At 40.0% G+C, this 22,538-nt stretch overlaps 1 protein-coding gene across 36 annotated transcripts in view; it reads right to left on the bottom strand.

The window, feature by feature from the left end:
* Nucleotides 1-22,538, bottom strand: part of LOC138763207 (contactin-4-like) — a 2,221,540-nt gene that overhangs the window by 242,558 nt on the left and 1,956,444 nt on the right. For all 36 annotated transcript variants that reach the window (XR_011357395.1, XR_011357394.1, XR_011357396.1 and 33 more), the window contains one exon: nt 17,891-18,066. Coding sequence is in view for 33 of the 36 variants with exons in the window: in XM_069936987.1 (XP_069793088.1) it covers nt 17,891-18,066 (176 nt within the window). In the remaining 3 variants the exon portion in view is untranslated. The remainder of the gene's footprint in view (nt 1-17,890; nt 18,067-22,538) is intronic.

The following is a 22,538-nucleotide window of genomic DNA, read 5'->3' as shown; positions in this document are numbered from 1 at the left end:
TTTAATGTCGGTAGCATCTGGGTGAGTTACTGGACAATTATGTTCTTGAACTGTGGGCCCTGCCCTGACCAGAAAATACCACTATGAAGCAGCCACAACCTGGGTGAGAGAGGAGGTACAAATCCAGGACACCCTCATGGCAGGACCGAGGTCGAGGCATGTGAGGCAGTGACTGCTAGAGTTGGGGAAGAAAGATTTGGCCAGCACCTTGGAGCTGGCGAAAGCACTCAAACTGGCCCAACTAAGAGCTGATGACCTCACAGGCAAAAGTGGTGCCTTTTCAGAGGACCACATCATTGGTGATGTCCACAGCCCCATCGCTGACTGCTGCAGCCACGTGCGACCAGGAATGCAACTTTTGTGGACAGGCACAGCGGCCACACACCTGATGCCTCACAAAGGACTCTCTGTGCGCAGGATGTGGTAAGTGAGGGCAAGGGTTGAAGGTCTGCCAGGCTAAAGAGAACCCAAAGAGGGAAACCACATGTGCAACCCCGAATCATTGCTCGACATGTGCCAAAGTCCTGAAGGACTGGCCTCCGACTCTCTGTGATGTTCGTCACCAGTGTCATGCTGTGCCTCATGGCAGGACTCTCCATCGGAAGTAAAGCATTGCGGGAAGCCACGACAGCCATCTTGCCACACCTCAAGGTCAGCACACCTAGTCCTTCATCGGATCAAGATGGAGGGCGATATCATCTTGTCTGCCCACAGGCCAAGAAGAGAGAGTTGACATCAGCATGGAGAGCAATGAGGTTTCCAGAGCACTGGTTCGATGATGAAGGTGAAGGTAAATGGACATTTGACTGATTGCTTAATAGACACTGGCTCCATGAAGAGCATTATAAACTCTGTGGTGACTCTGCGGTACAATTTAAGAGTATACCCAACAGACTATCATATTTTCCTAGCTTCGCACTCTGCAGTGATCCAGGGTATTGTACAGTACATCTAACTGAAAAGGGGGGGGGGTGGGGGAATTTGGTAAGTTCAGATTGTATGCACTGAAGGATTTGTGTGCTCCTGAGTTGCTGGGCCTGGAGTTCCTGTGTCACCTTAAAAGCATGACCATGGAGTACTCTAGCCCACTCCTTCCAATCACGATTAGGAACGGAAGGTCAAAAGCCGGACTCCACATGCGGTCTCTCCACCCTAAATATTGATATCCCCCCCCTCCACTGTTTCCAAATCTGACCCCCGACTGCAAACCAATAGTTACAAAGACCACGTGATACAGTTTGGAGGATCAGGAATTAATTAGAGCCAAGACACAGTAGCTGCTCAAAGAACACATCATGGTACCTAACAACAGCCCATGGAGAGCCCAAGCCCAGGTGGTAGTCATGAAAGGGGAAGAAAAGTCTAGGCTAGTGATTGTGTGACAGATTATGTTATATTTTATATTGTATATAGATAAGTTTTAAAGGAAATAAATTGTGTTTTTTTTTAGTGTAGGCCACAAACACTTCACCACATAGATCTCCTTTAAAATACCAGAGTTCCGCTCAAGCCAGACAGTCTAGCCTCCCAATGCCTTTGCAAAGACAATGGAAACTGCTATGCTGAAGGATTTCACAAGTAGGTGTTAATTGGACATGCTGTGTAGAAATGGCTTATTGTTTTTTAAAGCAACAGATGAATGGACTCAGAAGATTGGGTCCAGTGCCATGGTCTGAGTGCAATATGCTGCTCTGAGAGGGTCATGTGGTTTTCTCTGAGAGAGAGAGAGAGAGAGAGGGAGAGAGAGAGAATTCGGTTCTGCACAGACAGCAGCAGCAGCTGGGACTGGAACATAAGAAGCTGGCAAGCTTGTGGGAAAAAACCCATTTTGAAGATGGGTTATGATTTCTTAGGTCAAAGCCCTTGTGTTTCATGCAAGAGGAGAGGACTGGCTGCCTAAGGCTTCACTTGAAATAAGAGAAACAAAAAGGAACTCTGTGATGTTTGGAATTCTCTATCCAGGGAAGTGGTTGAGGCTGCTTCATTAAACATATTTAAAATTCAGTTAGATAAATTTTTACATGATAGAGGAATTAGGGGATATGGGGAGAAGGCAGGTAGGTGGAGTTAGGTCATAAATTAGATCACCCATGATCTTATTGAATGGTGGAGCAGGCTCGATGGGCCATTTTTGGCCTACTCCTGTTTCTACTTCCTATGTTCTTATGTTCCTATGACCTGAAAGAAAGAGGTTATCATCTGGAAAAACCTGATGGGGCAAGTTTCTTCAGCAAGATACTGAAGTGGCTAATCGGAAGGAATCAGTTTGTGTCCAACGAGCAACAAATCTCTATTAAAACCAACAAGAACCTTCATGAATGGTAACTATTTACCTTTCAAATATGCAACCAGTGAACTTGGAGGAGAGAGAAGTGAGATTGGACTGTGTATCAAAGATCTTTTCTGAACTGACACACACATAACATACACTTGTGCTGAGAATTAGAAGGGGGCTAAGTTAAGTTAATAGTAATAAGTTAAAGTTTGTTCCTGTTTTCATGCTTAAAGATAATTAAAAGCAACTTATGTTTAAGTAAAAAAAAGCCACAATTTATCTCCTTTAAAACATATCTATATACAATATAAAGTATAACATAATCTGTCACAATTGACTATTGCCAAACAATTAATCGTTGAACCCTTCTGGACGTGTACCCCCTCTCTCAAATTTTGGACATGGTAAACAAAATTTTTCAGTACTGGGTCTATTTGACCATCGATCTGAAAGGTGCATACCATTAGTTACCGATCCATCTAAGGACCACCCTTAAACAGCATTTGAGGCAGACGAGTAGTTCTATCAGTTCTGGAGGGTCCCTTCTGGTATCACCAATGGGGTCTCGGTCTTCCAGAGACAAATGGAAAAAATAGTCTATGAGTACGGATTGAAGGCTACCTTCCATTATCTCAACAACATCACCATTTGTAGATACTCACTAGAAGACCATGATGCCAACCTCCAGAGATTTATTCACATGGCCAAAGCCTTGAACCTCATGTACTACTCCAGTAAGTACATGTTCTGGACAAAACATCTGCTGATCCTGGGCTATGGGATAGAGAATGGCGTAATTGGCCTTGACCCCAATGAATGCACCCCCTGTTAGACCTCCCAATCCCAAGGATCAAGAAAGCCTTAAGGAGGTGCTTACTATGCTCAGTGGGTCCCTCATTACACAAATAAGAATGACTCCCTCTAAAGTCCGCCTCCTTCGCATTTTCGGGCGAAGACCAGGTGGCTTTCGACTACATTCAGAACTACATTGCAAAGGCCACCATGCATGCAGTGATTGAGAACACATCCTTCCAGGTGGAACGATGCCTCTGGTGTAGCTCTGGCAACTACCCTTGACCAGGCAGCAGGCTGTTTACCTTTTTCTCCTGCACCTACAAGGCCATGAGTTTCAGAACCCATCAGTGGAGAAAGAAGTTCAAGTCATTGCAGGAGCCATCAAGCATTGGAGGCATTACCAGGTCAGCAGAAAATTTATATTGCTCACTGACCAGCGATCAGAGGCATTTATGTTTAATAATGCAAAAAGTGGCAAAATAGAAAATGATAAGATTGCTAGGTGGAGGATCAAACGCTCCACCCATATTTATGACATAGTATACAGGTCAGGTATTTTCAATGAACCGCCAGTTGCCCTATCAAGAGGAAGCTGTGCCTCTGCACACACCAGCCAGTTGCAGTCACTGCACAATGAGCTTTGCCATCCAGGCATCACCTGCATGGTTCATTTCATCAAGGTATGCAACCTGCCCTACTCCATTGAGGACATCAGGGAAATGAACTGGTCATGCCAGGTCTGCCCGGAGTGCAAGCTGCACTTGTATTGCCTTGACAAAGTGCACCTGATAAAGGCATCCCGCCCCTTCCAATGACTCAGTGTTGATTTCAAGGGTCACCTCCATTCCCCCAATGGAAACTTGTACTTTTTCAATGTCATTGATGCGTATTCACATTTTCTGTTCTCCAACCCCTGCCTAGACATGACCACCACCACGGTCATCAGGGAGTTGCACATTATTTTCGCCCTGTTCCATTATCCCAACTATATCCATTGTGACCGGAGCTAATCATTTATGAGCAAAGAGCTATGCCAGTACGTGCTCATAAGGGGCATTGCCTCAAGCAGGACAACTAGCTACAATTCCCAGGGGAACAGATAAGTTGAAAAAGAGAACGTGACTATATAGAGGGCTGTGAAATTGGCTCTCCGGACCAAAGCCCTTCCAGACTTACACTGGCAAGAAGTCCTATCCATGGCACTCCTCTCCATTAGGTTGCTTCTCTGCACAGCAGCCATCACAGCTGCTCACTAGTTTATGTTTACGTTCCAGAGAAAATCCGCATCTGGGACTACTCTCCCGGCTTTGCTGATGGCACCAGGGCCAGTTCTGCTGAGAAAGCACGTGAGGAGGGGCAAGACAGACTTCCTGATCATGAGGGTGTACCTGCTGCATGCTAACCTAACATATGCCTACATGGCATACCCTGCTGGCAGAGAGGACACCATCTTGATCAGTGACCTGGCACCTGCCGGAACTGAGGATCTGATGCCTCAAGTGTGCCAGGAACTACCAAGTACCCCACTCAGGGTCCTGGAGGTCACTGCTCGTGAAGTGGACGAATTTACCCCACAACCTGAGCTGTAGCCATCGAGACCCACTGTACCTGTACCACAAGGGGTCCAAGAAGTTAAGGATGCCAAAAGTCCTCCAGTACTGCGGTGCTCGTCCAGAATTACCAGATCCTCTGACAAACTTAACTTGTAAATATTTGTAAAGTTTTAGTTTTTTTTTAATGAATAGTCTCAGTTTTTCACCCACAGGCTCAATTCTGAAGGAAGGGGTTGTTCAGATTGCTGGCTCCTCTGGCTCCACCCTCATCTACCCCATAAACACTGGTTTTCCCGTCTCACCTCAGATTCACCTGAGGACTATGGTGTCTACTGGTCATTGGTTGTAAGCTATTCAAAGTGTGTTTGTACTCCTCACCTCTCTCTCAGTGCATTCAGTCACATTCCACTGATGTCTCTCCTAAACCTTCCTCCCTTCATTTTGCACAGATGCCTTCTAGTGTTTGCTACTCCTACCCTGGGATAAAGGCACTGGCTGTCTACCTTATCTATGCCTCTCAGAATCTTGTAGACATCTATTAAGTCACCTCTCATCCTTTTACCCTACAAAGAGATAAGCCTTAGCTCTGCTAATCTTGGTTCACAGGACATATTCTCCAATCCAGGAAACATCCTGGTAAATCTCCTTTGCACCCTCTCCATGGCTTCTACATTCTTCCTATAATGAAATGACCAAAACTGAACAAAATTCTCTAAATGTGAACTCACCAGAGGTTTGTAGAGTTGCAACATGACCTCTCAACTCTTGAATTCAATCTGTAACTAATGAACCCCTACATCCCATAGGCCTTCCTAACTATCCTATCAACCTGTGCAGCAGCCTTGAGAGATGTATGGATTTGGATCCCAAGATCCCTCTGTTCTTCCACACAGTAAAGTATCCATCCATTAACCCTGTACTCAGCTTTCAGGTTTGACCTTTCAAAATGCATCACCTCATACTTATCTGGAGTGAACTCCATCTGCCATTTCTCTACTCAACTCTGCATTCTGTTTATATCCTTTTGTAACCCATGACAATCTTCAACACTATCCACAACTCCTCCAATTTTTGTATCATCTGCAAACTTACTGACCCATTATTTCACTTCTTCATCTAGGTCATTTATAAAAATTACAAAGAGCAGAGGCCCCAGAACAGATGACTGTGGAACTCCATTAGTCACTGACCTTCAGCAGAATACCTTCTGTCCACTACTACTACTACTACTATCTGCAGGCAAGACAATTCTGAATCCACATAGCAAAGCTCCATGGATCCCATTCTCATAACTTTCTGAAGGAGCCTCTCATGGAGAACCTTATCAAATGCCTTTCTAAAATCCAGATGCACCTCATCTTTCAGGTTGAAGGGTGTATATTTCCTTTTTATGATAAAAGCTTGAGAATTAAGTCACTGTGTGATACCATGGTTCAATTATAACACAGAGGAATGATCTCTTTTTACTCATTTGAGGTTCTGTAAATGACTTCTTGGTTTTCTTTAAAAACAATGATATATTTGGAAATCTACTACTGACTTCTATACACTTTTTTTATTTCATGAGAGTATGAAACAACCATTGAATATTTTGTGATCTTTGAATCAAAGAGAATTAAGTGCAAGGAGGTGCATGATCCAAAGAGCACTTGGCAAAATTGTAATTGGTATTTGAGTCAGAGATAACGATGCCTGCAGATCAAAACGGTTGTTGCAAAAATATTTGCGTGATACTGATTTTCTGCAGGGTGCAATAATATCACTGAAGGAGCTTGTGAGTTTAAAATGCCTCTGACAGCCTTGACGCAAATATATCTTGAAATCTAATGAGAAAGCTAATCTGATAAACCTGCCATAATAATAAAGAACACACATACCCTTTCTGAGAGATGTTGATAATACCCTACAATGTTGGAGATAGCTCCGAAATCTTGATGTGTTTTGAGCTGAAAATAGATGGTTGAATTGTCCACTTCATTACAATTGTGGAGGATTGAAATGAAGGCAATATATCATGAGGTTTATCTGTTGCCATTTAAACCTTTTAATTAAGCCATAGACTTGTCAATCATTCCCATCTGACCATCATTTCATGTTCCTATTTCTGAACAGACAATGGAAAATAGGTCTGCGTTTGCCTGGGTGTGCATGTGTGCATGTGGTGGTAGTTGGCAAGTGGCCAAAAGAGCCAAATTTATTTGTTTGAAATGAAAATTTGCTTTTGAAGTACTCCTCAGGATTTATTCTCAGAAACCATAAGATCTAAGCATAAGCATTTTGTACCCTTTGGAAAAACAATTCAGCTTTCATTTAGCAGTTATGCAAAAGCTTGTAAAAGAGACATTACTTTGAGGAATGACAGATAGTACCTTTAAACATATTTTATTGCTGATCATCTCAACTGTTTTGTCCAAAGGTTCTCAAAGAACAACATATCCTGTTCAAGGAAGAATAAATATGTGGACTGGAAGCAAACACTGGAAGCCATTAATTGGAAGAAAACTCGTGACTCTACTGGGATATCATGAATTATCAATTGTTCTCATGGCGCAAATAATAAATCTGCAGCTCACTGACAAGATAATTGATGGGAATGAGGTTTAAAATGCTAATGGAACACAGTAAGCAATTATTTCCAGGAGCATTAATTTGCATAACTGATGCCAGAATTACTGTTATCACTATTCTATTCACTGACATCATGTAATATCTTGCAAAATGGAAACAGGCAAATGATCATGTCCTCTGCCAAGAGTTTCATTTCAGCAGTGGTTTGGTGGGCAGACAACAACTGTGCACTTCAGTGTGTTACACATAAATTAATCCATTCATCAACAAATCAGTTGAATCACAATGGACTCGGGCACCAATGAAAAACTGGAAACAAAGCCACTTTGTTTTGTTTTGTTTGAAGTAGTAATGACTTGTCTTTCATAGTCTAAAAATGTTTTGTATGCTTGGTTACTTTCTCATCTCAAGAAAAGTCCTTGCAATCCTGGAACACACTTTAAGAATCCAACTCCACATTTTGACTGACAATTCATGATAATGTAATGTCTCAGGATATTTACTCAATGCTAGTCTTTGAATTGTACTATCCATTTGCTTGTACCATTAGTTAATTTTCCGCACCAGAAAGTTGATTGGAAGTAATTAACATTTATCACAGTGCTAAAAGGCAATTTAAAGTGAAATGACAAGATATAACTTTTTGTGGTGAGTTGAATTCATATCTACTTCCTAAATACAGACCCTTTACACTATTCAATGCAATTATTATTTTTTTCTCCAACCCTATGAAACTGAAAATGTTGCAGGCTCGCTCAGACAACTTCTGGACATTGCCTGAATTGACCAGCCATTCTCTTCCAAGCTAACCAGCAGTAATAATGGCTCAGGTTTTTATCTAATCATGAATACAACCTGACCTACTGGGGATGTCCACACCCTTGCCATGAGCAACACATGAATGAAAACCAAGCATAAATATCCTCTCATTCAACCATTTGATCAGGTATCATCCTGTCAGATATTCATTTTGTGCCATCCAAATCACCTGCCTTTGAAAATGTTTATTTGTTATCTTCCTCCTTCACTTCTAACATGGAGCCCTCAAAGACAAACATGTTTCTTCTTTTCACAGATGCTGTCTGACCTGCTGTGCATTCACAGTATTTTTAGTGTTGTATGTCATTTAATCATGTCTTTACTCTTTGACTGAATGCTATTCAGTATTTGCAGAAGATTCGCAGCAGTTAGAGTGAAGCCTCAGTCAGATTTTTCTTTTGTTGGCATGTAGTTTTTAAAAAAATAGGGAACAGATATTTCTCAGAATATTTGAATAATTATTTGGATAACTCCAACCTGGGTTCAAGTACTGCCACTGTCCTAAGCTGGCAGTGGCATTTTCCCATTGTCATCTCACCATTTGCTGCTACTAGTTTCCAACTGCTCCATAAGGGGACAGCATGCATTGGGTCAGGCTTTTTAACTTGAACACAGTGAAAATTGGTTGCTGTGTCTGTCCCAGGCAGAACTGCTGTAAGCTCAGCAGCCCTATTTTAAATTCCTTTTAATGTTTGGATTTTTTTTAGTTTTAAAAATAAATAAAACCATTTATTTCTGAACATAATTATTTTCATTGAACTTACCACATTTATCACTGAATGTCAAAAATATTCACAGATAAACAATGGCTCAGATCATGTTGACACCTTCGAAAGCCTAAGAGATGGGATAGATGTGATCTCAGGGTCCCAGATTGGCACAGCACAGAAATGGAAAATTATCCTACTTAAGGTTTTATTGTGTTTTGTTTTGAGCACCCTTGTAATGAGCAACTTGATAAAGGAGAAAAAAAAGCTAAACCAGATATCTGAATGGAAATGGCATGCCAATACTTATTTACACATGTCCCTGATGTATGTTGAAACGATAAATTGGTCCCATTGTTTAACCTATATCCATATAACCCATAGTGACCAGGGTGTTCCTATGGTAGCAATACCCTTTAATGATACAGAACATTTAGCATGGGAATGCTACTCCAACTGGACTCTGAGGCGTTATCCAGCAAAAAGATGTCTACCTGCTAGACATCTGTTTATTAATTGGTATCAGTCCTAAAATAATTTATCCACACAGCCCTTGAATTTTATGCTGAGCAAGTTCACCAAGGAAGACATCTGTTTGTGTAGGGGAAATAAAAAACAGGACTGGAACAGATCAATGAACTAAAAAGAGTAATCAATTTGGCTTTTTATTTTAAACAGAGGAAGTAATCTTGAATGGAACCTATTTTTGTGATCGTCAAAAAGCATATGGCTACCATACTATTGGCAAGTGTGTTATCATTTACCTTGTCTTAGCAATACGACATTTTGAGGATATTAACTATCAAACTTTAATATGGGGCAGAATAAAAAAGGCTATTTCTGAGACTGAAAGGTCCTTTATGATTCCCTTTCCCACTTACAGTGTTGCTGTGGCAGCCTGAGAATTGATTAACTTGGCCACTGCCCAAGAAAAGCTTGCCAATTAAGCTGTAAGGATTGAGGAAAATGCACAGTTCCAAATTTGTCAATTCACCAATGAGGTAATGGCCAAACGAACAGTGGCCTAACAAAACCATACAGGTTTAGATTTACTTATTGCATAAAAAAGAAGAGAATGTGCAGTAGTGGGACAAGAATGAGGTACATATATCCCTGATGCTTCGGAGAATATTACTCACTTAGCAGAGCACATTAGAGAAGAGATACATGAAGTGCAGACAATAGAGAGACAATTTCACAATGACAACCCCTCAGGACCATCTTGGTGGCCTGTTAAGAGATGGTGAACTACATTTAACCAAGGATTATGTGTCCTGTCCATCATCCAAATGGATGCATTGCTTTTGCGATTCTTTTAATCACTTGTTTTGTTTCATATCATTTTTTTTTCCCTCTTTTTATTAACAATAGGGTATGGGGGAAAATAAACCATATTATAACTATTTTATTTGACTATCATGAAATGATAAAAGGAGGGAATTTTAAAGAATACATTTAACGAATATGCTTACCAAAGGTTAATGAATTAGGTGCGAAAATATTGTGGTTGTCTATAAGACAGAAGGAATATAATTGCCTTCTAAATTACTTTCTCTGAACTATAATAAGATTGTAACTAACACCACAAGAATGTAAATACACCTTGAGTAAAGAATACCCTGACATTTCCCAGCTGTCTATGGATACCACAAGGGAACATTTGTGTAAAAAAAACCCACTAACTGTGTGAAACTCATTTGAAACTTGTAGGGGCTCATTTATACACCTTTTGGCAGGGGTCTACAAGTATGATGAGCACTCATATGCTTTGAGTGGGGCTCAGTGGAGAGAACAAGTAACTAAATTTATTCTTGGTACCCCTCACTCTTGCTAGCATTATAAATGTTGCATAAATAAACTGTTGTATGTTTAATTGGTTCTGCTGTGTTCTGCAGTTTGTTTTATTACAGCACAGGCTGATTTTAACATTATCTTTTTACATTGCTCTTTGAAAACTTAATGGCCACAAAGTTCTCCCCTACAAACATTTCCAGTCACTTGCCTGATATCATTCCTTATGAAGAATTGCCATGTTGGGACCTCTTCTGTACTCTCTTTTTTGGAAAATTTTTGGAGACATCCAACAAATTCTATCCCATCCATGTCAATATTGGGAAAGTTAAAACCTCTCAGTAATGCTACCCTATTATTTTTACTAATTCCTGTTGACTATTGGTGGGAGAGAGCACTGTAATACAGTCCTAAAAATTATCACTCCTTTTTTGATGCTAAGTTTTATCCATATAATGTCATTTGACATTCTCCAAGAGTATCTTCACCAAGAACTGTTGTTATGTTCTCTCTGATCAAGAAGATAACTCCCTCTCCTCTTTTACCTGCATCTTGAGCATGCCTGCAGAACTCTACTCTGGAAGGCTGGGCTGCTGGTCCTGCCCATCTCAGCCATGTTTTTGTAGCACCTCAAATATCCCAGTTTCTGTGCAAGTTCACCTCACCTGTTATACTCTTGGATTAAAATAAATGTGGATTAACCACCATTTTCCCCTCTCTCATTGCCATGCTCTGTCTGTTCTGTTGCTAAACTTACTCTCTTTTACAGCTCTAGTTTGCTCCCAGCTTTTCATTGCCTCATCTCCACTTTGGGCCCCGTCCCCTGCCAATCTAGTTTAAATCCTCGAAGCAACGTTTAGTCATGCTTCTATATGACAACAATTAAAGAATAAAGAGACAGGAGAAACTGCAAATGCTGGAATCTCAAACAAGAGGTGGAAGAACTCAGTAGGTCAGGTAGCATCTATGGAGAGAAATGGATAGTCAGTGTTTTGGATCAGGACATTTTTTTAAGATGAAGGAGGGAAGGGAAGACTAACCATAACAAGGAGGGGAGAAGAGCTGTGGAGGGATGAAGAGGTGATTGGATATCACACAGATGAAAGTGTGAGAAGTTGAATGGAATCTGAATCAGAATTTTTTTTTATTAAAAGTCATGAAATTTGGTGTCTTGAACTATGTCTTGTAACATAGTGTAAACGTTCAAATTACAGTATAACCATTTTATGATATTATATACAAAATAGCAATAAAAGTGCACAAAAAGAAAGATAGTGTCTTTGGTTCATTGATTATTCAGTAATGTGATGGCAGCAGGGAAGAAGCTGTCAATGTCCTGCTGAGTGCTCATCTTTAGGCTCCTGTATCTTTTCCCCAATGGTAGCAGATTGAAGAGGGCATGGTCTGGGTGGTGAAGTCTTTGAGGATGGAGGCTGCTTTTTTTTAAAGACACCGCCTCATGTAGATCCCTTTGATTGAGTGAGGACTGGTGCCTGTGAGGTCACAGGCCAAGTTAACAACTCTCTGGAGTTTATTCTTAATAAAGGGAATAGAAGAGAGACAAAGGAGTAGGGGTAGAGGCCACTGGAGAGGAGGAGTAAGTAAATGAAAACAAGTGGAATGAGCTTGGAGAATGTAAATAAGAAGATGACAGACAGCTGGAAACATTGGAACCAGGTCAGGGTGGCGGTTATCAGAAATTGGCAAAATTAATGTTCATACTGTTATGTTGTAGGCTACCCAGGTGGAATATGAAATAGTTAATGGTTGGACAGACTTGTCTGTGGAAATGGAGTAGGAATTAAAATGTATGCGGTTTATATGTCAATGTGGCACAGACTCGTGGCCCAGAAGGGCCTGTTACTGTGTTGCATGTCTAAATTTATTTTTTTTTTTAATTAAATATTTTAAATGGATGAAACCCAGGAGTTCCAGTTGGTGTGTGAGGCCAGAGCATAGATTCTCTACAAAGCGGTTGTCTAATTTTCGTTTGGTTTCACTGATGCAGAAGAGGCCAAATCAAAGGCAAAAAAGGGAGGAGGTGCATATGAAATTGTCTCACCTGCAAGGTTCATTTCTATCCCCCACTGGAAGTGAGGGGGGAGGAGGAGTGACGTCTTACATTGCAAGAGTAAATACCTGTGGGAGGGGGTGGGATGGTGATGGAAGGATGGGTTGGGAGGAGAGAGCAAACCAGAAAGAGTGGTGCTTGATTGAATTTTAAATGGGTGGCTGATGTGGGATCATGTAGTAGCTGGTGAAAGTGTTAAAGAAAGATCTGCTGGATCTGCAGGATCAAAGGAGCTCTTTGTTGTTTCTGAGGGAAGGCAGGGTGACAACAGAAGTTTGTGAGATGGTTTTTTATCAATGACAATAGTGGCAGTTCCTTTAAGGAAGAGGACATTTTGAATGTAAATCACAAAATGTAATTCAATATGCACTGTTCTCTTGATGTTCATCATGTTTGTCATTCATAAAATCTTAAGTTAACAATTAATTATAAAGTTACTTCCAATTTAATAAACATTAAAACATTTTTATGCTCCAGTAATTATCATTTTGGAGCAAAGTCAAGTTAAAAGGGGAGACTGACCAATGTGACTGAAAGGAAGTACAATATTATTGAACAGTGATTCTCAACCATTTTCTTTCCACACACATACCACTTTAAGTATTCCCTATGCCATAGGTGCTCTGTGATTAGTAAGGGATTGCTTAAGGAGGTATGTGGGTGGAAAGAAAAAGTTTGAAAGCCACTGTTTTAATTATATCTAATTGACTCGATATGTGCACAGTTTCATAACTTCAAAGGAAATTGGCCAATGACAATTTTTTCCAAGCAAAATATTTCAGTAACAATTGAAACCTTCCCTTCCTACTCACATGGACCTTAAGCAATTCCTTACTAATTACAGAGCACTGATGGTGTAGGGATTACTTAAAGTGGTATGCAAGTGGAAAGAAAAAGGTTGAGAACCATTGTTCTATAATATAAGAAATAGGAGCTTGAGTAGGCCATCTGGCCCATTAAGCCTACTCTGCCATTCAATATGATCATGGCTGATCTGATAGCCACCTACCTGCCTTTTACCCATATCCACCAATTCCCCTACTATATAAAACTCTATCCAACTTTGTCTTAAAATATTTACTGATTCAATGGACAAAGAATTCCATAGATTCACCACTCTATGGGAAAAACAGTTCCTCCTTATCTCCATTCACAATCTACTAAACTGAATTTTGAGACTATGTCCTTTAGTTTTAGTCTCACCTGCAATGGAAACAACATACTGAACTTGATCTTATCTATCCCTTTCATAATTTTATGTTTCAAGTATAGCCCCAGACAACTCAATCTCTTCTCATAGGTTAAACCCTTCATCTCTGGAATCAACCTGGTGAATTTCTTCTGTGCTGCCTGCAAAGCCAGTATATCCTTCCTCAAGTAAGGAGAACAGAACTGCACGCAGTACTCCAGATGTAGCAAAAAGTCCCTGCTCCTAAATTTAATCTCTCCAACAATGAAATCCAACATTCCATTTACCTTCTTGATAGCCTGCTGCACCTGCAAACCAACTTTTGTGATTATTGCACAAGCTACTGCACCACAGCATCAGCAATTGCTTACCATTTAAATAATAATGTGATTTTCCATTTTTCCTTCCAAAGTGAATAACGTCATATTTACCAACATTGTACTCCATCCACAAAATCCTTAATCACTCACTTAATCTTTCTCTATCTTTCTGCAGACTCTCCATATCCTCTGCACAATGTGCTACTCCACTCAATTTAGTCATTAGCAAGCTGAGATACATTGCACTTTGACCCCTCTTCCAGATCATAAATGTACATGGTGAACTTTTGTGGGTGCAGCTCTGACTGCTCCAAAACACGACTCACCACTGATTGCCAACCAGAAAAATAACTCTGTATCCCAACTCTCTGCTTTCTATTGATTAACCAAATCTGTATCCATGCTCATACATTACCCCGACTCAATACATCCTTATCTTAAGGTTGTCTTTTATGTGGCACCTTATTGAATGCATTCCAGAAATCCAAGTAAACAAAATTCATCTGTTCCCTCAATATCTACTTCATTTGTTATATCCTCAAAGAACTCCAATAAATTTGTCAAACAGGACCTGCCTTTGCTGAATCCATGCAGCATCTACCTGATGGATCTAATTTGTTCCAGATGGCTCGCTATTTCTTTTTTAACGATAGCTTCAAATATTTTCCCAACCACAGATGTTAAACTTTGCTTACATCCATTTTTGTTCAGTGGCGTGACATTCACCATCTTCCAATCCACCAGGACCTGCCCAGCATCTAGAGAATTTGAGTAAATTATTAGCAAAGCCTCGACTATAAGCTACAATTTCATTCAGTCCCCTCAGATGCATTCCATCAGGACCAGGAGACATCTATCTTTAGACCCACAAGTTGCTCAGCACTACCTCTTCAGTGATAGCTATTGTATCCAGGTCCTCACATCCCATCACATCCACAACCGCTGCCTTTGGCATGTTTTATGTGTCTTCCACTATGAAGACTGACATAAAAGAGTCCTTCAAAAATTTACTCATTTTCTCATTACCCAATATCAGTTCCCCATTTTCATCCTCCAATGGACCTATGTTCATTTTATATACTTTGTGCTTATCTTTTTTTCAGAATTTATCTTCCCTTTCTTCATTGCTCGCTTTGTGGTTCTTTGTTGGTTTGTAAAGTTTTGCCAATCTTCTAGTTTCCCACTGCTCATGGAGACTTTGTACACATGAGGTTTTAGTTTGATGCCTTTCTTGATTTCCTTAGCTATTCAAGAATGGCTGACTCCACCCTTACTGTCCTTGGTTTTAACTGTAAAATACTTTTATTGAGCATGTTGAAAAATCTTATTGAAAGTCTTCCACTGTTCCTCAAGTATTCTGCCACATAGTCTGCATTCTCAGTCTACACTGGCCAATTCCTCTATCACCGCGTCCCTTGTTTAGGCATAACACACTGGTCTAAGACCGAACTATTGCACCCTTCTTATGTTATCCCTCTTTCCAAGAGGATCCCAACTACAAGCTTGCTAATTGTACCTGTTTCATTATGCAGGACTAGGCCCTAAGAAAGCATCTTCCCTTGTAATGTCAGTAATATGCTGTTGAAGAGAGTTATTATGGATGCATTCTAAGAAATCTTCCTCAGGATTTCCTTAACCAACCTGATACACCAAGCCTATGTGCATGTAAAAATCCCTCACAAGAACTGCTTCTCCATTCTTACATGCCTCTGATATTTCTTGGTTTATTGGCAGTGCCATTGTAATATTATTATCGGGTGGTCTTTTGGTGATTCTCACCAGCTATTTTTATTTTGCCTTTTAATATTCCCAATCTCAACCCAGATGGATTCAACAGTTTGCGCCTCAGATCTTGTATCATTTCTCACTATCATCCTTATCTCATCTTTAATGAAGAGTGCTACCCAACCTCTCTTACCTTCCTGCCTGTCCTTCCGGTTACCTAATATCCTTGGATATTTAATTTCCAATCCTCTCCAGCCTGCAACTACATTTTTTCAATGGCCACTAAATCATATCCCTTTGTACTGATTTGTGCTATTGCCTTGTATTCAGATAAAGTGCCCATTGTGCTTTTAATATCTGGCAATCTTTGCCTCTCTTGCACTTGATGTTTACACATTCTATTCTTACATTTCTCTTTTTTAACTTTTGCAATTTATTGAACACACTCCACCACCCCCCTCCCCCTACCATTAAGTTTAAAGCCCTATCCACAGTCCTAGTTATGCGACTTACCAGGACCCAGGTCCATTACAGTTCAGATTGAGCCCATTCCCTTTGAACAGCTCATTCCTTTCCCAATACTGCAATAGTGGTTCCATGAATTGGAACCCACTTCTCCCACACCAATCCTTGAGCCATGCATTAACTCTCTAAATTTCTTGACCCTATGCCAATTTGCACTTGGTTCAGATCGTAATCCAGAGATTACCATCTTTTTAGTTCTGCTTTTTAATGTAGTTCCTAGCTTCACATATTCCCTCAGCAGAACCTTTTTCCTGGTTCTACCTCTGCTGCTGGTATCCACAGCGATCACGACAACTAGAACTTTCCCTCCCACTGCAAGTTCCTCTGCAGGTCAGATAAGATGTCCCAAATCCAGGCACCAGGCAGGACACACAGCCTTAGAGATGCTATATCCTTGCAACAACTAACTTTGTCGATTTTCTAACTATACTAGCTCCAATTACCACTACATTTCTCTCCTCTTTCCTCCCCACCCTTCTTGAATGGCTTCCTGAACCACAGTGCCACAGTTAGGTTGCTCATCCTATTGCTCCCACTCTCATCCACACAGGGAATAAGAATGAAGGATTAGTCAGACTAGATCAAGGGCTGAGGCTTGCTCCTCCAGCACTGTCTCTTGGATCCCAGTCCCTGCCTCACTCATAGTCACACCCTTTTCCCTGACCACAGAATGATTCTGATGCAGCTATTCTTATAATATTACTCTGTTACATTTGATAACTAGAGTAAGCTTCTATCACCAATGAGTTTTGTAACTCCTGGCACCATAAAGATATGTGAGCAACTGCAAATGAAACTTAACATTTCGATTTCTAAAAATGAACAGTCTCCTGATGTATTCTTTCATTGCAACAGGCTATTCATCATCTTCAGAAATATTTGAAACTTAACCGAGTTGCAAGAAAAGGCAAACAAGAGAGATTGTTGGAGAAACTGAGTGGGTCAGGCTGCATCCACAGAATGTGAAAGATTGTTGATGTTTCAGGCCGACAAGAGATTTGGCCTGAAACATTGGCTATCTCTTGCCTTCCATGAATGCTTCCTTGACCCATTGAGTTCCTCCAACATTTTGTGTATTTCACAAGAAAATGTTTATTGATTAACAGAAATCATACTTTGCAACAAATAATAGGCAAACATCTGCATTTGATTTTAATTTCCACATTTCATATCTAATTCTTGAATGGTGTTTTCTATCCCATTTCTGTTTTAGTTCTGTTGGCATCAAACATTCCATGGCACTTCAACTAAATTGTTTTATTTAAATTCAGAACCTTAGCAATGAAAATTTGTGGACTCCATTGAAAAGTATAATAGACATATTAAATCCAAAAAGTACAAAGTTAATTTTGTCATGACCCATCATTTTGATGTACTGCACTTTTCAAGAAAAATCATCTGAGATCACACAATATTGTCTGACTGGAATAATTTCTCTGGGGTGAGCTGAACATGGCTCATATTTAGAACTTACCAGTTATGCATTTGTTACGTTCATTGTAAAAAGCACCAAATCTCAAGATTAGGTCATGAAGCTTTGTGTGCCACTTACCCCTCCAACTTTCTCAAAATGATCTCTGTCTCTTCTGAAGTCAATAAGTTGACCATTAAAAGACCACGAGAATTCAGCATTCAATGAAGGATCATGGGAGACTTGACATGGTAAGATTGTACTTTCACCCACTGTGACATCCATATCCGAAGGTGGAATCGTAATTCTCGTTGGATCTGTCATTTACATACAAAAAAAAAACATTTAAAAAAATTTGTCCCAGAACTTTTATTGGAACGCATATGTCAGTCTTAACTAATTTGTTTATAATCGTGAGACTATGGAAAATTCACTGAAGGCTCTTAGCATTTGTGATGTTAAATTCCAAATGAATCTTCATTTTGGAGAGAAGGAGGACCTGACTTTTATTGCACAATGAAATTCAAAAAAATGCTCCTGAGTTAACCATATAACCATATAACCACTTACAGCATAGAACAGGCCAGTTCGGCCTTACTAGTCCAAGCCGTAACAAATTCCCACCCTCCTAGTCCCACTCACTAGCACCCAGTCCATACCCCTCCAGTCCTCTCCTATCCATGTAACTATCCAGTCTATCCTTAAATGTTACCAATGATCCCGCCTCAACCACCTCTGCCGGAAGCTCATTCCACATCCCTACCACCCTTTGTGTAAAGAAATTTCCCCTCATGTTCCCCTTATAATTCTCCCCCTTCAATCTTAAACCATGTCCTCTAGTTTGAATTTCCCCCACTCTTAATTGAAAAAGCCTATCCACATTTACTCTCTGTCCCTTTTAAAATCTTAAACACCTCTATCGTCCCCCTCAATCTTCTACGCTCCAGAGAAAAAAGCCCTAGTCTGCACAACCTTTCCCTGTAACTTAAACCTTGAAATCCTGTCAACATTCTCGTGAACCTTCTCTGCACTCTCTCTATTTTTTTATATATCTTTCCTATAATTTGTTGACCAAAACTGTACACAGTACTCCAAATTTGGCCTCACCAATGCCTTGTACAATTTCATCATAACCTCCCTACTCCTGAATTCAATACTCCGATTTATGAAGGTGAACATTCCAAATGCCTTCTTCACCACACCATCTACCTGAGTATCAGCCTTGAGGGTACTATTTACCATCACTCCTAAATCCCTTTGTTGCTCTACACATCTCAATAGCCTACCATTTAATACATATGACCTATTTTGATTTGCCTTTCCAAAATGTAACACCTCACATTTATCTGTATTAAATTCCATCAGCCAAATGGGAAATTAATTTTGTTTACATTGTTATGAATTAAGATAATTGAACAAACTTATGGGAATTCTTGTTTTTTTGGGGAGATGGGGACACCAGAGATGGGGAGACCAGAAGTTTTTGTGTAATATCTTGCTCCAGTAATTCTTGTTTATTTATTCATGAATATATATAATCGTTCTGCACAAGCTGGACAAATTTCAAGCCCAAAGAGTGGTTGAGATGAATAGGTGAGACACGCACATGCACAACCACCCACCTAGGAACAGAAGCAGGTCACTCTGTTCTGTAAATTAAAACACGCCCTGACATTGCTATAGACCTAAAATTGTAGGATCTAGTAAGGGCTTGGAGATTAGCTTAATAATGGCAAATAATTTTGCAAACTGTCAGAGATTCATTCAATGTAATGCACTATTCACACAAAGTCAATCTCACTATTTCCCAAAACCATAATAGCCCATTTTGACCATTAGAACCATAGAACACAACAGCACAAAAAACAATCTTGCCTAAATACTGTACCTCCTCATCCCACTGGCCTGCACCGTCCATAGCCCTCCATACTATGTACCTGTCCAATTTTTTTTTAATGTTAAAATTTCACCACTTTAGTTGGCAGCTTTTTTCACAGTTCCATACCCTTTGTGTAAAGAAGTTTCACTTAATGTTCCTCTTAAACATTCCCCTTTCACACTTAACCCACCTCCTCTGGTTTGTATCTCTGTGGAAAAAAGCCTTATTGCATTTACTGTATCTCTCCCCCTCATAATTTTGTATACCCCTATCAAATCTCCCCTCATTCTTCTACACTCTAGAGAATAGTGTTAACCTTTTCCTGCAACTCAGTTCCTGAAGACTGAGCAATGACCAAGTAAATCTTCTCTGCACTCTTCCAATCTTATTGATATCTTTCCTGTAGTTAGGTGACCAAAACTGACCCAATATTTCAAAATTCGGTCCCACCAATGAATTATACAACTTTACCAAAACATCCCAACTCTTGCACTCAAAACAATGCTTTGAAATATGAAAGTTAATATGCCAAAAGCTCTCTTTTCAACCATATCTATCTGTGACACCACTTTGAGGGAATTTTGTATCTGTATTGCCGGATCCCTCTGTTCGATGACTCTTCTTAGTTCCCTACCATTTACCATGTATGTCTCAGTTTGCCCTTCCAAAATGCAACTTGTCTGCATTAAATCCCATCTTCTACTTTTCAGCCCATATTTCGAGCTGGTCCAGATCCCTCTGCAAACTTAAAAGTCTTCCTCACTGTTCACTATACCTCCAAACTTTGTGTCATCTGCAAACTTAGTGATCCATTTATGGCATTACCATCCAGATCATTGATATACATAATAAACAACAATAGTCTCAGCACTGATCCCTGAGGAACACCACTAGTCACATTCCTCTGGTTTAAAAAGCAACCATCCACTACCATTCTCTGGCCTGACCCATATTGCCAATGTCGAATCCAGTTCACCATGAGTACTGAGCATCTGAACCTTCCTACCTAACCTTCCACGTGGGGCTTTGTCACAGGCCTTAGAAAAATTCATGAAGATAACATCCACAGACTTTTCTACTACCTGTCTCTGGCACATGGACAGGTATTTTTAAGCATTCTGTAATCCTTGGTTTGTTAATTATTTGATTATTCTGTTATTTTCTTAATTGTTATCTTTCTTCCCTTGACTAGATATTGCAACTTTAACCCTCCATGTTCATTGACTGCCCATATTTTCCACAAGAGGAGCAGAAATAGGCTGTTAAGCCCACTGAATCTGCCCCACCATTCAATAATGAGCTGATCCATTTTCCCGTTCAGTCCCACTGCCTAGCCTTCTCCCCATACCTTTGACACCCTTGCTAAATAAAAACCCAACAATCCCTCCCTTAAATAAACACAATAATTTGGACTCCATAACTGTGTGAGATTTATCACCCTCTTGCTCAAGAGCATTGTCTGCATCTCTGTTCTAAGTCATTGTGCTTCAATCCTGAAGTTGTATCCTCATATTCTGGTCTCTCTCACCAAAGCAAAGAGCCTTTCTACATCGACTCTGCCCATGTCTTTCAACATATTTTTGAATACTTTATTTTAAAATTTTGAAGCGACAATAACATCAATTATAATAAAATTCATATACAGAAAAATGTATGCGGAAAATAACAAACCACCCCACCTCCCTCTCCCTCCGCACTAATACCCACCCTTCTTCCCCTATATCTACCCACTAAAAGAAAAATATCATCAAATATATATGCAAATATATATATATGTATATATATATATATATATATATATATGTATATATATATATATATATATATATACACACACAAAAATATCATATCTATAATTCAACTACTCAGCTGTGACACCAAGATGTCTCCCAGGAATGAATTGAGAGCTCAAACCTTCAAACCAAGAATTTTCAAATATTGGCTCCATACTTTTACAAAAAAATTGATTATTTATCCCTTAAATTATACATTATCTTTTCAAGAGGAATACAAATTTCATTTCAGTCTGCCACCTTTGCATTCCTTGAGCTAAATCAGATTTCCAAGTAATAGCCAAACATTTCTTAGATACAGCCAAAGTTAAACGTAAAAATTCAATTTGATACATGGTCAATCTTAATCTTAAAGCAATCGTCTTAATATCTCCTAATAAAAACTACATTGGATTAACTTTTAATACTTTTTTCAAAAATAATTTAATGTATCCAAAAGATCTTAACTTTAGGACAGGAGGGGGAATGCCAAGATGGTGTATAGGACAGACGTGCGATCTCACCCTTCCTTAGCTAGTTTTTTTAAGCACCCGATAAAAAAAATTATAAAAGTGATTAAAAATTATATTTTTTTTATTTTTTGGAACATTAGTGGGTTACAATGGCTACTAATGTAAAAAAAATTCAATTGCAGAAGAAACTACCTTTAAAGACTGCTGAAGAATTGAGGCCTACCTGCTTAACTGAAGCCACGGAGTTGATTTCGGGAGTTCCTAAGGCACAGAGGACCACTGCCTGGCTGAGTATGATGCCGGCGCTGATCCTGCATTCACAAGATGGTGCTGGCTTGATGACAAGCTCAGTTGGTGCCAAACAAAGTGCCTGTGATGTCAGGCGCGTGGGCGACTCGGCCGAGAGAGGGGGGGCACAGCGCCTCTAGGGTTCGGGAGTTGCTGGATCGGGTGTGGGCTGTGGGGGGGGGGGACCCGAGCGTAGTTGGGGTGCCGTCATCGGGTGTTCAGACCCACAGCTGCACCAGAAAGGGACTGACGACATCCAAAGAAGAAGAAAACTTACATTTACTGGGCAGCATGCAGGAGCAACTGGAACTGGAAACTAGAGAAAGTAGACCTCAAAAAGAGGCACTGGAATTTGGAATGGAGTCTGTGTGTGCCAT

Source organism: Narcine bancroftii, chromosome 5, assembly GCF_036971445.1.
Source record: "Narcine bancroftii isolate sNarBan1 chromosome 5, sNarBan1.hap1, whole genome shotgun sequence".
Classification (NCBI taxonomy): Eukaryota; Metazoa; Chordata; class Chondrichthyes; order Torpediniformes; family Narcinidae; genus Narcine; species Narcine bancroftii.
Note: the sequence above shows the minus strand (reverse complement) of the source record. Positions and strands in the feature narration are given on the sequence as shown.